The sequence below is a fragment of the Pavona decussata genome, unplaced genomic scaffold (genome assembly GCF_977016875.1).
Source record: "Pavona decussata unplaced genomic scaffold, jaPavDecu1.1 SCAFFOLD_219, whole genome shotgun sequence".
In the NCBI taxonomy this organism is placed as follows: Eukaryota; Metazoa; Cnidaria; class Anthozoa; order Scleractinia; family Agariciidae; genus Pavona; species Pavona decussata.
This window is the reverse complement of record NW_028145624.1, coordinates 1,764,215-1,779,481: the sequence shown is the minus strand read 5'-3', so window position 1 is coordinate 1,779,481 and position 15,267 is coordinate 1,764,215. Positions and strand designations below refer to the sequence as shown.

General features: G+C 41.2%; 3 protein-coding genes across 4 annotated transcripts in view; 2 read left to right on the top strand and 1 right to left on the bottom strand.

Annotated features, from left to right (window-relative positions):
• The window catches only part of LOC146459453 (electrogenic aspartate/glutamate antiporter SLC25A13, mitochondrial-like), a 166,984-nt gene that overhangs the window by 4,814 nt on the left and 146,903 nt on the right, over positions 1-15,267 (bottom strand). The gene's annotated exons all lie outside the window — the stretch shown is intronic.
• LOC146459460 (uncharacterized) lies at positions 48-7,730 on the top strand. Of its 2 annotated transcripts, none has more exons than XM_085089469.1 (3): positions 48-140; positions 5,161-5,495; positions 6,045-7,730. In XM_085089469.1, the coding sequence occupies exons 1-3, from the start codon at positions 103-105 to the stop codon at positions 6,245-6,247; spliced, it is 576 nt and encodes a 191-aa protein (XP_084945595.1). In that variant the 5' UTR covers positions 48-102; the 3' UTR covers positions 6,248-7,730. The 2 variants fall into 2 exon arrangements, with proteins under 2 accessions (XP_084945595.1, XP_084945594.1); XM_085089468.1 differs by lacking the exon at positions 48-140 and adding an exon at positions 2,750-3,142.
• LOC146459459 (uncharacterized) lies at positions 10,826-14,773 on the top strand. Its single transcript, XM_085089467.1, has 3 exons — positions 10,826-11,427; positions 11,695-12,348; positions 12,624-14,773. The coding sequence occupies exons 1-3, from the start codon at positions 11,163-11,165 to the stop codon at positions 13,775-13,777; spliced, it is 2,073 nt and encodes a 690-aa protein (XP_084945593.1). The 5' UTR covers positions 10,826-11,162; the 3' UTR covers positions 13,778-14,773.

Below are 15,267 nucleotides of genomic sequence, written 5' to 3'. Positions count from 1 at the left end.
CGTGCTTAGTGACCTTTGATCGAATCAAAATTCAGTCTGAAGCGCAAATATTGTGGAACGGTTCGATTCAAGCGCTTTTCTTTCTTCATTCACGTTTGTGCGATGGTGACAAGGATATTGCATTCCTTTAAATGGTGTAGGTAGGTGGCTTTTTTTGTCTTTTTGTACAAAGCCATTCACAGCCCCGGCATTTGCTTATCGTCGACCGACTGAACGCAATTGTCTGATACTGTCTGATCTCCATTTCATGCAAATTATTTCCGTGCAAACACACGTGCACCATTTTCCAAGTTCAAATAGGAAAGTTTTATCGCTACTTCCAGAGAAAACTGCACAGACAGGCAACTATACCAAATATAAATCTATTAGAGTGATTTTACTTGACCCGTGAAACAGAATAACAACTGGTACAAAATAGCTACAAGTAAACAAAAGAAGACAATGGTATTAGTGGATAATCAGATATATAAATAGCCGGCGTAAAAACCTTTTACCTCTCAAGTAAAATCACTCTAGTATAAGAAACCGATATAGCTAGCGTATCTTGCTTACCCAGTAATAGTTGTTATGGGCTCTAAGTTCCATTGAGGTTTATTCACAACGCAAAGTACAAGATCAAAAATAAATGAGTAGTGGAAAGAATTTTTTTCACGACTTATGTTTTAGCAAGATATTCCCTCCGATCTGTGACAAAGATACTCTACTCTGGTTAAGGTTGTGTACTGTGTGGTTCGTTACCATCCTCCCCCGGGCACACCCCCGGGAATTTGCCGTTCTATTCCCTACCCCGGCCGGGCATACAAAAAGAGAAAATTACCGCCCCGGGGACTCTTGGTATCGACTAAAGACAAATTCTCGGATCGTTCGATCGTTTCCAGCAAATCGACAGGAAAAATTAAATGTATTTTTATACGTTAAATAACAAAACAAAACAAACAAACAAAAAACAGTTATACTAATCTTCAAATACAGCTTTTAGCTTGAACATGTATAGATTATTCTGCGCCAGGCATTCATTAACTTGAAACTCGATTGATTCGTCAGCAGCACACCTTGTGCGAGTAGTTATTTCGATTAGCATCACCCCCTACCCCCGGAGAAATTTCTGCTTGGATAAACTCCCCACCCCTGGGCCCGAGGGCCGGATTTTCCAGGAGTGTGCCGAGGGAAACGATGGGAACAGCTAGAATTGAACCGCACATTATCTGCACGCTTTCACGATAAAAATAGGCTGATACTTGAGCTATATTATAAGCCACAATTTCGCCCAAACGACAGAAGCCAATATCTGTTCGAATGCGTGATAAAATGTGAAGGACGAGAAAATCAATTCTCCGTATTTAATCACTGACGGAACGCGGCGTAAGGGAACTTAAGCACAGACGTTTTTGAGCCACGGACGGCAACCGGAAATTGAATTTTTCCCTTTTTGGAGCGTTTTAACGACATCACGTTTTTAACGTTAAGCCACAGTCATCAACAAGAGCTTTTTCTGTCCATGGCAAGGAACAAAACCACGCCAAAAATGGAATCATTTGGCTTCCGGTTGCAGTCCGTGGCTCACGAACGTCTGTGCTTAAGCTCCCTAACGCAGACGTATTTCCGGCTGTCACTTCCTTCAAAAGCCGAAAATACGTCTGCGTTCGCAAGCTAAGTAAAATAGGCTCCGATTTTAATAAATAAAAGCACAACTGGTCCAACTCCACAAGCGTAAATGTTGACCTTGAGCTACCTTTGTCACGGTAACGGAGAAAAACGTTTCCGATTTGAGGGCAAGGAGTTCAGGTGAATAATTTCTTTCACGCAGTGGCTATTCGTACGGCACCCGTACGGCGACTTGTATTTGCTATTCGTACAGGAGTCCGAAGATTTCATAGGACTTCTCTGTAATTCCTGATTCTCGCTTATCCAAATTATTATATTTACCTTTAGAACGAATAAGCGAATCCAGTGAGTGCCCTTTCTTTGAGCCAGATAAGTTTGCGTACTCTCTGCTTACTAAGCGAACGACCCACTTGCGACACTTAAAATTGTTTTGCGCACGCACACGTCACGCGATTAGAAGAGACCGTACAGCGACTGGTATTTGCTATTCGTTTGGGATTCCTATGAGTATCAGTAAAAGTTATCATTAAATTTAAGAATCGCTCACCTGGTTTTGAATCTTTTAGTTGAACACTTTCCTTAGACAATACTTGTCCAGCCGTACTTTCGTGGAACAGTTTCCGTCAAGATTCATTCGTCACCTTATTGGGAAGGAGAAAATTTAAGTTCGAAGCATCCATCCTTGAACAAACTAAACGCGAGCTGTCTGACTTTCTACGAAAGGAAGAATCTAACGCTGTAATTTTGTAATGGAGGCCCGCTCTGGTTTTGCCTTCGAATCAAAAACGTTTTTCTCCCATACAAAATTTTATATTTTCACTATCACGGAACGGTCAATAGCATGACGCTCAAAATTACCATACTTGTCAAGCTCCCAAACGCGATTTTTTTTCTCTCTCTCTCTCTCCCTCTCCCCTCCTAGTCTCCCTCGCAGTCGTTCTGTGTCTCGTCACGCAATGCTACTCGCTACTCCCCTCCCCCTCCCCGAGAATAAACAGACTGAACCTGTTGTTGACCTTCTGTAGCAGACATGTGTTGTACATGAAAATTAGACAATAATGTGACAGATAAAGCCACGTGAGCGGAACGTGGAATCGGGTGGCGTGAACTGAAATGTCGTCTCCCTCGATTGGTAAAAATACTAAAATGCCGGAAAGAAATTAAAATCAGGTGGATCTCTTCTCATAATCCCTAAATTTTCAAGGAACATTTGTGAATATTTCTGCACATAACTAAAACTTAGGAAGCTATTTAAGCGTTCATGACGTCACGAGCGCGTGCAACTTTTAATCGGCGGAATTGAATTATTTAAAGACGTCTCTTGTTTACATTTTTGATTTTAATCTGCGTAAAATTACGCGTAACGAACAACTACCGGAGGGGAGCTTTCGACCCAATTTCGACCATTTCAAAGCAATTTTTGTAGAATCTCGTTTGAAAAGAAAGGGAGAAATACGTTGGTACACGAGGAATCGATGAAAATCCTCCCTTGCTTCCTCATGCGGAGTATAAAGATGCGATCGCCAGAGCGATGCAGGTATGTTTTGTCTCCGGTTTTTCTCGATTTGTCTTGTTTCTGGTTCAGTGCTTCTCCACCACAGAGTCGGTGGTTTGTCCTTCATATTTGGTTTATTTTTTAAGTCATGTGATCCAAGCTAACTTTTGAGTCCGTGGATGAAATCGTCAACTGGCTTTCAAATGAAAGCTCGTGAGCAGGGCCAAGCGAACAGAGATTTCCTGCGTCGCTGTTGTCCAGTTTCAAAATTGCGCAAGATGAAATTTTTGGATTTATTTCAGTTTTGAACCCAGTGCTACTGGAAATGAAAAATTTTAAATTTGAATGTCATCGATGTCTTCGCATGTCAGCCGAGGAAATGAAAACCCTTGCAATTTTCGTCCGCTATTTAAATTATCTGTTCTCGCGGAAATCAAGGATATGTAAAGGGTTACAGTTACTGTATTGTGTTATTAAAAACTGAAAAAAGGAATAATTGGCAGAGTACGAATGTTACTGTTTTGAACATGTTTCGTTGAAAAACGAAAAATGTATATTTTATTTTTAGTTTGGGCTCAGACAAGATTGGACTTTGACTTCGAGTTTGTTTACACTTTTAAAACTTTGCATAACCATGACTAGGCCTTGTGATATTTTAATAATTTCCGATGATGTTACGCCACAAACATGGCCAGAAAAAGTAAAAAAAAAATGCATTTTTGAAATAAGTGTTCACTTCTGGAGTATATGACCACTGTCAATATCGAGTGATATAAGGAATTGACGAGGAATCTGTCTTGACCCGAACTTTTTTCATATTGAGTGTATTGAAAAATATTGACTCAACAGGCAAACTCTTATACAGACATCGAAGGAATACTCAATAGGTCTTGATGAGTTTTTTTTACGTGACGCTTCGTTTAAATCGGGATTTGTGACAAATTTTAATTGATCGAGGAGACATCGAGAACACCAAATTTTTTGGAACTTATCGCTGCTTATCGTAGACTCCTTCGCAGACGCTCTTTTAGATCGTCACGCAATCTTTCCTCCGGGATTACGTGACGAACCAAAAGCCTCTCGGCTAGAATGCTCAAACTTAGACCCTTTGCATAAATGGCACCCAAATTTAAATGACAATACTTGCTACATCCTAAGCCTCGTGTTTATGTTTCCAGACAAAGGATTTTTCACATGAATATGAGGCTTAGGGTGTATAAAGTATTGTTATTCAAATTTAGGCGCCATTTATGCAAAGGGTCTCTAACCTGCTATCAGGCCTTCTTTTTTGCGGGGACCGTGAGAGTCGGCGGTCGGGAGAAGGGAGGAAAAAAATCCCCGGGATGAGATGTAGGGAGGGTATGATTGCAGGTTAAAACGAATATGAATTTCTCTCCGGATGTATTAACGTTAACGTCAAAAATCTGTTTTAGTCATGAAAATTATCCAGAACTATTAATTAAATAGTTATCACCGGCATTCCAAAATACCGCCAACGGGCTGAACTTTTTATATTGTCGACTCTCGTACTGTAACATTATTGCACAGAATGCGTGAAACAAACTTTCAGCTCACCGTAGTTGTGGGCGAAACAGTTGAATTACAATTTGTAATAACAGCTAGTTGCATAATGTGCTTTTTATAGGTTTATATGTTTGGGCACGGGTATTTTGCAGAATACCAAACACCAAATGTCGCATTTTACGCCATTTACAACAGTTTAGGGTTAAGCAACGAACGATATTATGTAAGTCTCTTCTCTATAACTATTCAGGGTTTTGCACTGATTGTTTTATTAGCTTACAATTGCAAGCTTACTTTGATTTGTGCCTGACAAATCGGATTCAGGTTGGCGCGATTTTCCGCACTCCGCTTGGATTTATTTCAGATTTATTTATTTACAATGCATATGCCCCCGCCTATCCATGCAAGCTTTGTACATGCTCCAGATGAAGGTACACTTGCACGTTTATTTTCTAAATCGGGTAAGCAAGATGCAATGAGGTACTTCATGTTTTGAATTAAACCTTAACCTTTTTGCTTTTTCTTTTTATCTTCAGTTGCACAGACTATTTTGATGCAGCCGTAACACGCGCGTTTCAGAACAACAGATCGTCCGTACGCATTCTGGACGCGGGTGCTGGGCGAGGTTCAACTGCGTCCTACCTGCGTTCTCTGGGTTACAACACTATTGACGCTCTGACGGTCTCCAAAGAGAGACTGGACAACGCCGAGAGAAGCGGTCTCTACAGGAACTTACTTTTTACTGCATTAAAAGCGGAGTCAACGCTTTGTGCGACGGGTGCGTTTGACGCCGTGATCTGTGCGGATGGCGTCTTTCCAGATGAAGTTGATCCAGACGCCATTGATGAGATGTTGCGACTTGTCAAGCCAGGTATTACATTTAGAACGCTTGTGTTGACCCAGGAGAGGTGCTCGGGAATACCAGTAACGGAGAGGTGCGAAGCCCACTTCTGGAATAACGTGGTGATTTGGGGACTCTTTTTTCAGCAGGGCGGGGAGAGGGGGGGGGGGGGGGTGTTGAAATCGCCGACAGGGGTTTAATTGTGAAAAAAATAGTGTTATGCACGATATTTCTTTTTTGTTGTCGGGTGATAAAGCTGTGTAAAGCCTCTATTTTGAATTCTTTTAAACGTTTATCAGGTCGTGTAGTTTGACAAGTTTTTTGTGCGATAACATTTACCTTGGTTCAGTTTCTCTGTATGTTGAAGAGGCTTCACCTGTAAGTGCTCTCGCTTTTCAGCAACCTGGCTTGTTGAATCTCCGGGTTTGGTATTGACCTTCAATTCATGCATCTTTTACACTGCAAAACAGTCCGTTTTTGGGGGGCGATTCACGTCTCCCCTTCGTGATATTCTAGAGAAAAACGACTATTCTACAGTCTACGTATGTATGTTTAACTATTGTCGTATTTTTTTTAAAGGTGGCATTGTTTGCTTCACGATGAACGCGGCTCAGTTTGACAGTGCTCACAACAGCTACAGGCTCAAATGCGAGCAACTGGTTACCAGTGGAAAATGGAAGCCAATATCACAAGGAATCACATGCCACGAAGGCCGAAAAGACAATAACAACAAATACGACCAAGACTGCTACGTTTTGGTTTTTATGGTCATAGATAATTGACCTCTGCCGTGAGTGAGTGTTGCATGGTGTGTCGTTTCTACAATACGCTGCTGTTCTCAATGTGGAATCCAGCAATTAGCTTTTATGTTCGGCAGTGTGTCTGAACTAGCGGAAGACGCTGCTGATTAAAGAGCTGCAAAATTTTATGGACAAAACCAACGAGCGTGAAATATTAACCAAGAACAGCTGAACGCAGAAAATGGAGAAGCCAAGCTTCTGCCGGCGGGGCCAAAACAGTGAACGAGTTCGTCAAGATATGGGTTGGTTAACTTCCGGAACCAAGTAGCCCAAGGGTGCTTTGCATTGGTCAGTCAGAACTTACCCTGTGAGCAAGCTCGAACCTCCGCTAACGGACACCGCCCGTAGGCGGACACTTCTCGTAAGCGGACACTTGGTCATGTTCTCAGCTACATACAAACACTACATTTTTAACCCCCTATAAGCGGACACCTCTCTTAAGCGGACACTTTCTGGTCCCAAAGGTGTCCACTTACGGGAGGCTCGACTGTATTTGGTCAGCCGCGAGAGGATAAAGCGCATTTATAGCGCGGATATAGCAAGAAGATTGGGGTGCCCCAATCCTTTCGCGGCTGACCAAACAGAGAGCTTGGCTGGTCGGTTCTTAAATGGAGTGTACGAATTTGAGGGACGTTCTCTTCGAATTCTTCAAAAGGGCACATTTTGAACGTAGTGTGCGCCGTTTTGAAACAATTCACAAAATGTGGTATATAAACTGTCGTTCAAATTAGTGCATTCCGTTTGCGAATTGATTGAACTGTGTGGCCTTTTCTGACAAATTAAAAGTGCTCCAAGTTTGCAGATGGCCTTGAAATCTGGATTAAATTCATGATAATTTAATTCGCGCATTTAGCCGTTGCTCGTTATTGTTTTCCGCTTATTTTTCTTATTTGACCCAGGAAAACAGTTACCTTTAATTAACAGTATTTTTCTTTCGTTCAGGATTTGTTCAAATGCAGAGTAAAATTTTTCATAAAGAGAAATTCTAACATAATTATCACTGTTTTATATCAAAGTAAAAATCTAAAAGAATGTATTTTATACGCTTGTACAGTTGAGATATAAACGGTGTATTTACACTTGTATAGTTGAGATCTATCTGTATTGCATGTTTGCATATTTATCTGAACAGAGCATTATAATTAATTTTTACAGTGTAGATTGTTTTTCGTAGACGAAAAGACTGTTAAGTCTATCTTTTTAAGGACAGTTCAAGTCCACGTCTTTTTTCATTTCATGCAATGAATTAATAGATGAATACTGCCAGTGTGTTTTATTGCTTTTTATGTAAACAGCTTTTATTTAATGAATTTATTTGAAGACGTGAAAAGAATAATGACGTTTCCGACTTCTGAAGAACGTTTTGTAAAAAAATGATCTTTGTATATATTAATGTTACTGTGATGCAAAAATCTACAGGATGTATGTTGCTAAAGTGAGAAACAACGAGAAAAGGTTACTTATAGTTTCTTTGATGTAACTTGTGTCTCATTTGAATTGTAGGTTTTGCGATTCACTGTGCAAAATGAGTATGTGATGTAGTCCCCGGTGACTCGTACAAGCTTTCTTCTGAGGGCGGGAAATACAGCCAGGTTTCTCGAAAGTCCCGGTAACTTACCGGGCCCGATATGTATATTTTTAAATGTTTTTTCGCCGTTTACAGAATGATCACAGAAATGGTTCTTGGCCAATATTTTCATAGAAATATAAGATTTTAAAATGTAGTATTCAAAGTTAACAAAAGTTGACTTCTGTTAGGGAACGTTTATCACCGAAGTCACTTACGGGCCCGGTAGGTTACTGGGGCTTTCGAGAAACGGGCCCCTTGTCCTTCACAGGAGCCCAGGCTTACAGTAATTAACGCAAGCTGTTGTAGTGTCCCTGTAAAGTCGGGCGAAAGCTAAATAAATAAACAAATAGACGGAGAAGTATCTGCTAAAATCCTTTTGAGTTGTTTAACATGAGGCCAGTTATCCTGCTTAGTCCCGAGAACGTCTGAAAAGGTAGGGAGGGTGGAGTGTGTGTTACGGGGTGGGAGGGAGGGGGATAGAAAAGAAGGAGTTGCTTCTCGCTAAGAGAGTTCATCCTCTCTTGTTCTCGCCTCTTGCTTTGCGCCCACGCGAATCGCCACCTTCACTTTTACAGCCTTCCACGCAGGCTTCGGGTCAGAAAGCACTCCTAGTATTGGCCGACCTGCACACTTTTTTGTTATTCGTACGGGTTAGTCCAATGGGCTCCTGTCCACACCAAGTGAAGCCCCCTTATTTTCTCGTCCGCAATAAAAAAGGGAGTGCTGGGATTGTTTCCCTGCGTGCTCCGAATTTTTTTTAAATGGACCACTCACGAATTAATGTATCAGAGAATTACATGTAACCCCGTTTTGTATGTTTTAAAGTGCTAAGTGAACCCAACCTCATTCCCAGGGTCTCTCCTCTTCACATCCCAGGGAGCGAAGAGGAGAGACCCGGGAACGAGGTTGAAGTGAACCTATTAAATTAACACTGTACGTTAGCCCTTGTATCCTTGGTGGGAGCGGCACAATGACAACATCCATTTGCCCCTTCATCTTCACATTGCCGGCCGCACAACAACCACCCACGACTTGTCCCATCTCGCCTCTTAGCTTAGTCAGTAGAGCAACGGACGATCAAATCCGGAGGTTGTTGTTTCGATTCCCGACGAGGACAAAGATATGGCTAACGCTCAGTAAGAATTTCATGTTTTTTTTTAGTACGTTCATTCTCTTATCCATCATCTGTGTCGGCACAACATTCATTTGCACCGCTCAAGAATTGTTTTAACTAAACTCAAATGTGAAAGCGTGAGGTTCAGATTGTTTTGGGAACATCTTGTTTATCGAGTAAAAATGTTCAAAAGAACACTGTTTTCTATAAAGTCAGACCATTTCCTGGATATCTTGCCTAGGAATCTGGCTAAACGCTCGCGAATGGCATGGAAAAGTTGTGTGAAATAATAATAATAATAATAATAATAATAATAATAATAATAATAATAATAATAATAATAATACTTAATTTATACAGCCCGATTTCCAGCGACGTCCAATCGCGCTTTACAATTACAGCAAGTAAATTCCATTACATCTTCTTAAACCAGGAGCCCAGCTTAAACTCATTAATAATAATTTCTCAAGAAAAAACAAAGAAAATCACTACCATGACCGTGGTTTGGATATGTGATCCTAATTACCATAAAATTTTGCCAACTTTAGCCTTGAATTTCTCCAAGAATTATTGATCATTTGAAAAGCCATATCAAACACTCGAAAGTGTGTTTCATCAGATATCCAACAACCTCGAAGTCGTTTAAAAAAAAACTCGGCTGCGCCTCGTTTTTTCAACCTACTTCTCGATGTTTGGATATCTGGTGAAACACTCTTCCTCGTGTTTGGTATATTACTTCTCAAACTCATTAATAATTGAAAAGCCAAAGACAAAGGAAATCACGCACCGTGACGTGTTTGGATATCTGATGAAAAACTCCTCGCTTTTGCATCCGTCCTTAATTTCTCCTTCAAAATCAGTTTGTTTGAGAAGTTATATCAAACACTCGTCACAGTGTTTCATCACAATATCAAAAACCTCGAAGTTCGTCAAACAACTCTCTTCTCGGTGTTTGATATGTGATGAGGGTCGTACAGGGGTATTATCGTGATGCGTGATTAGCTGATTTTATTTCCCGTGAAACGTGAATGTAATAAATTATTCTTCGTAATCCGTGACCTGAAGGTTTTGCGTGACCCATGAAGAGCTTGAAAACGAAATTTTCATTTCTGTGATCCGAGATTTGCTATTTTTTCTGTTCGTGAACCGTGCAAGAGAACCCCCCTGAACGACCCTCTGTGATGAAACACTCTTCCTCGTGTTTGATATATTACATACGATACTAACAGGGTTCGTACCCTTTTTCAGAAACAAATTTACAGTATTTTTTAGGACTTTTCCAGCCCTCAGAAAGTTCTATCCAGGACCCACAATGCACACTTAGTATTTCAAAGTTTTTGTTCTTCCCATCTGGCTGATCCTCAGTGTCTTTCAAGAAAACTTAATTGCTTGAGTTTACAGATTTTCAGGATTTTCCAGGACCTCCTACCATGTTCAAGGACTTTCCAATGCTGGCAATTGCTAGACTAAAATTCAAGTATTTTCCAGGAATTCCAGGACCCGTACGGACCCTGTACTGAATAAAAAATTTACATTTACATGCTTAGGTCTATTATCTCTAATGTACAAAATGTCAATCAACTTTCGAGAACATCCTTGTAACAGAGCCGTTCCTGAGGGTGGGGTGGGGGGGGGGGGGGGGGGTCGGTGCCCATCCCAAAAAAATTGAGAAAAATATCGGCCCCGCACATACCAGCTCTTTACTGTTACATTTGCATTGTCCTCTAAATTGAGACTGGTCTCCTGGCTTAGTAAAGTATGTAAAGTTGTCTATGGCTTCGGGCTACTTGTTCGGTTGCCGGTTGAGAAGTTAGACTGATTGACAAATAACAGCAATCATAATTGTCAATTTAATTTATACCTTATAGCATCAGGGAGACACGTGCACAGCTGTCTCGGGGGTCAACATCTAATAAAACAAGGTGTGTAAAAAAATGTATAGCAAAACAAAATTCTTTTCTTTCTTAGTGAACTCTAGCCTTTTGACATATTTCCGGTGATATCGAATCTCCAAAACAGGGAGATATTCTTTCGAGTCTCGGTATTCATTAATGAAACTCGCAAGCAACAGCTTCAAAGTCTTCCCACCAATTATAACACATTGAACTGATCTGTAAGCAGCTAAAGAAGGAAGACAACGTCCTCTGAAAACATTTGGATTGCGCGGTTCGCGGTGACAGTTCCTGGGTGACATTTTAAATGCAACTACAATAATGAAACATCAAGATCAAGAAGAGAAGCGGACAGACAGATTCGGCAGCTTGTGCACCATGTCTGGCTTGCTGTTGTCTGTTGCGTGTTGTATCGCGCTTATTCGCGTGGAACTCAGAATACAAGAACATCATCGACTGATATCACACTCAGTAACAACATGTGATCAGCTAGAGACACAAATCCTTAGGAAAGTACAACAGAATTTCGGAAGATGGCAAGCTGAACAAGGCAGTCATTCACAAGATCATTGGCGCGAGGCAAGAGGTAAGTTTCACTTATACTGTTAACAAATTCAAAGTATTTTGAGCTGACGAGGTAACAGTACCCCCTTAGCCCTAATTATGCATAAATGTGTACCTTCATACGCTTGGTTATCTCAGAACCTAAACAGGAACTCAGAGAATAGTGGCTCTCAGCCAAGACGAGGTTTTGACCTGAATTGGAATTTTGGCTCATTATTTTCCCAATCCATGTTTGTTGAATAAGCAGTTCATTTCAGTACACTATTTAATACTAAACTTACTTTTCAAGGTGATAAAGGCCCTTGGTCAAGACAAAAACGCGCTTCACCCGATGATTCACAGCAATCTGTCCAAACGGCTTCTGCCGAAGTAAAACTGCTGATCAAGCAAGAGCTTCGCCTGCTGCAAAACCAAATGTGTGCCAGAGATGAAACACTCTGCCGTTCAGGACCAAAAGGTAACACAGGACGACGGGGAAGACCCGGAACACGAGGGAGACCAGGTCCCCCAGGGAGACCCGGGCCAGATGGATCCCCTGGGAAACATGGACCAGTAGGGCCCCAAGGACCAATAGGGATAAAAGGGGATCTCGGAGTGCCGGGAGATCCTGGTCCCGCGGGACCGAGGGGCCTACCGGGGGAGAAAGGCGTCAAAGGGGAGCCGGGCCAGTCCATCTCGGCTCCGTTTCTAGTAGAGCGTCCTGTTGGAACCAGAGCCAATGAAAGTCAAGCAGCCATCTTGAAATGTACAGCAGATGGTAATCCACCTCCAAAGGTCACGTGGTCTAAACTAAATTCATCGCTTCCGGCTGGACGTCACGTGATTGAGCCCAGTGGTGCTCTGATTGTGAAGGACGTTAGACCTGGAGACGACGGAGTTTACAGCTGCAGAGCTGAAAACGTGTTGGGAAGTGTCAACGCCACAGCGAAACTAATTGTTCAATGTAAGTTGTTCAGCATGAGTTTCCTCGGCCAGTAGTCATGCATTTCTGATAAATGCGTACTTTTTATCGTAAGTGCCACCGCTTTTGTTTGATGTTTTCTAGGGTCTAGTCTTTCACTGCCATTAATTGCAATGTAACCACTGGGATACCATGTAAACCAATTAGGATTCAGGTGATTTTGGGGAAAAACTGCAGGCTTTAATAAGTAAATTAATACTATCTTGAGATATTATTATACTTCTGTGTCCAATCTATTTTTTGTTTTTTCTATTTAGTCGCTCCTCAAATTTTGTTGTCATCCAAAGCAACTTTGGCAGAGGCAAAGCAAACTGTGACCATCGCCTGCAATGCCACCGGTCAGCCGCAGCCGAGTATCACATGGTTCAAACCATTAGGTGGGTTGGCGAAAAATAAGACTGACGTAATAAAAGGAAACCTGACGATCTACAATGTGGAAGAGAAAGACAGAGGAACATACATTTGTAAGGCAGAAAACATTCTGGGATCGACAACAGCCTTGGCTCAACTCGTGGTATTTTCTCGTCTTCGGTTCAAAGTTCGCCCTCCTACAGAAGTGACTCCTGTGATTGGTTCAAATGTCCGTCTGCAATGTGTGGCTGAGAGGGGTCTGAGATCCAAGATCACCTGGACAAAGAATGACAAGTCTTCACTTCCTGTGGACTCGAAAGTTCTATTGAATGGAACACTAGTTCTTCAAAACATCAAGAAATCTCACGAGGGATATTACACCTGTAGAGCGACTAATACACTGACAACAGTAGAAGCTAAAGTCAAAATCAATTCCCCAGTGAATGCTGCATCCTGTTCTGTGATAGGGAAATACGTCAGCAGTGTAAGCGGAAATTACGTCATTGATCCAGATGGCGCAGGAGGACTGGCACCATTTACAGTGTACTGCGACATGAGTGACAAGAATGGAGTTGGCGTGACAGTCATCAGTCATAACAGTGAAAGCAGAACGTACGTGTACACTGGCTATCATGGTTGGAACGGTCAGGGTGCCTACTCGCGCAATATTCGTTACACAGGGGCGAGTATGTCACAGCTGGCGAGTCTCACGAGAGTCTCCTCACACTGTGAACAGTTCATTAAATACGAGTGTTATGGTTCCCGTTTGCTGAACAATAACAATCCATATGGATGGTGGGTGTCACGTGATTCTAGAAAGATGACGTACTGGGGCGGAGCATCTGTTAATGGTAAGTGCGCATGCGGGATGACCAACTCATGTGCAAACTCCTACTCTGATTGTAACTGCGATAAGGACGACTATGTGTGGCGTGAAGACAGCGGTCTCCTTACCGACAAGACACGTCTTCCAGTTAAACAGCTCAGATTTGGGGATCATTCTGGCAGCTCGAAAGGTTACCACACACTAGGAAAATTGAAGTGCTATGGTATAGTATAAACAGTGACGTTGTAACCTAAGGACTATACCCTCAAAAACTAAGAGAAAGTCAACCGTTTTTACTTTGAATTATGTTATGTATGTGGCGTGTGTAATTCTCCCTAACATGGATAAAATGCTGAAGTGCAATCACTCAAATGACAGAGGGGCACTATCACGGCGATTTTGCTGAATTTTGATCAAAACTGCTCAAGTATTTGACAAAGAACCTTTTTTCTAACATGAAATTGCTGTTAGAACGCCGGGAAAAAACAGTTGAGGGATTTATCCGGAGAAGAACAAGCTATAATCAGTTTTTAGCGACATCTCTGAGAGCTTGAAAAAATTGGCCAATTTTTTTCAAGTAGCAATCCATTTCTATCCTAGCTATCTGCAGTCAAACATAATTGAATACTACTTGTTGTGCACCAGAAGAGTTATTGTCACAAAACTGAACCATTATTTTGACGATTTCACCGACTCAAATATGTTTTTTGGCTATTCAAAGTAACACAAAGATAGGTAACACTGCCTTCTTTAAGTAGCTCTATAATTAAGTAGTTCTTGCCTAGAATACGTTTTCTTCCTTACAAACCTTAGCATTGATGGGAATGCAATGTGTACGCCAAGCTCAGTACAGTTTTGTAAATCAAGAATAGAACCTGCTCTTAGTATGTAGGAGATTTACTGACTCAGTTAAAGACTGAACGATATTTATTGACTTAGATGAAAAGAGTAGATATAACTGTGGCATTCCCGCATCTAACAGAAAGACATAAACGTTTATTTTTTCCTTGAGCTGGGCGCCTTGTATTTAGTTCTACATAACATTAATTCTACCTTTTAAGTTGTTTTTTTTTAGTGTTAGTACGTTTTAATATGTATTTTTTAAAAAGGCTTCCTAGCCGTTTGTCTTGTAGTTTCTTCAGCTTGACTATAAAGACGAATTTTTTTTTTAATAATACCAAAGTGATTTTTAGGCCAAATGTGGTAAATAAAGTTTGCTATTTTTAACCATTCAGCTACACCAATTTTGAACTTTGTAATAACAATATCAGGGCTACACACGTCTTTGGGGGTATCCGAAATTCGGAAATATGTTCGCGTTTTTTGAGGGGATACGAAAATTCAAACACGGAAACTTCTTTGGGGGATCTGAAATTTGGAAACATGTTTGCACTGTTTGAGGGAGGTTCGAAACTGGGAAACTTCTTTGGGGGATCCGAAATTTTGAAACATGTTTGCACTGTTTGAGAGAGATTCGAAACTGGGAAACTCTCTGGGCTCCGAAATTCAGAAACATATTCGCGCTCTTTGCAGGGATCCCAAACTCGGAAATATTTTTGCGCTCTTGGGGGATTCCAAAATTTGGACAAATCTATAGTTTGTCTGAAACCATAAATATACTTCAACTAATTTTGTGCCTGGGAGTGAAAAGAGAAGTATTTCCTCTCAATACTAGCACGATTTTACGATTCCGAGAAAAGGACAAAAACTATCTTTTGTATAAA

What these genes read in the sequence shown, in the direction of transcription:
- LOC146459460 (XM_085089468.1), top strand. Translation starts at nt 3,081, where the DNA reads ATGAAAATCCTCCCTTGCTTCCTCATGCGGAGTATAAAGATGCGATCG. An exon ending in CGATCGCCAGAGCGATGCAG is followed by an intron (nt 3,143 to 5,160) that starts GTATGTTTTGTC and finishes TTTTATCTTCAG; the next exon opens with TTGCACAGACTATTTTGATG. An exon ending in GTTGCGACTTGTCAAGCCAG is followed by an intron (nt 5,496 to 6,044) that starts GTATTACATTTA and finishes TTTTTTTTAAAG; the next exon opens with GTGGCATTGTTTGCTTCACG.
- LOC146459459 (XM_085089467.1), top strand. Translation starts at nt 11,163, where the DNA reads ATGAAACATCAAGATCAAGAAGAGAAGCGGACAGACAGATTCGGCAGC. An exon ending in TCATTGGCGCGAGGCAAGAG is followed by an intron (nt 11,428 to 11,694) that starts GTAAGTTTCACT and finishes TTACTTTTCAAG; the next exon opens with GTGATAAAGGCCCTTGGTCA. An exon ending in AGCGAAACTAATTGTTCAAT is followed by an intron (nt 12,349 to 12,623) that starts GTAAGTTGTTCA and finishes TTTTCTATTTAG; the next exon opens with TCGCTCCTCAAATTTTGTTG.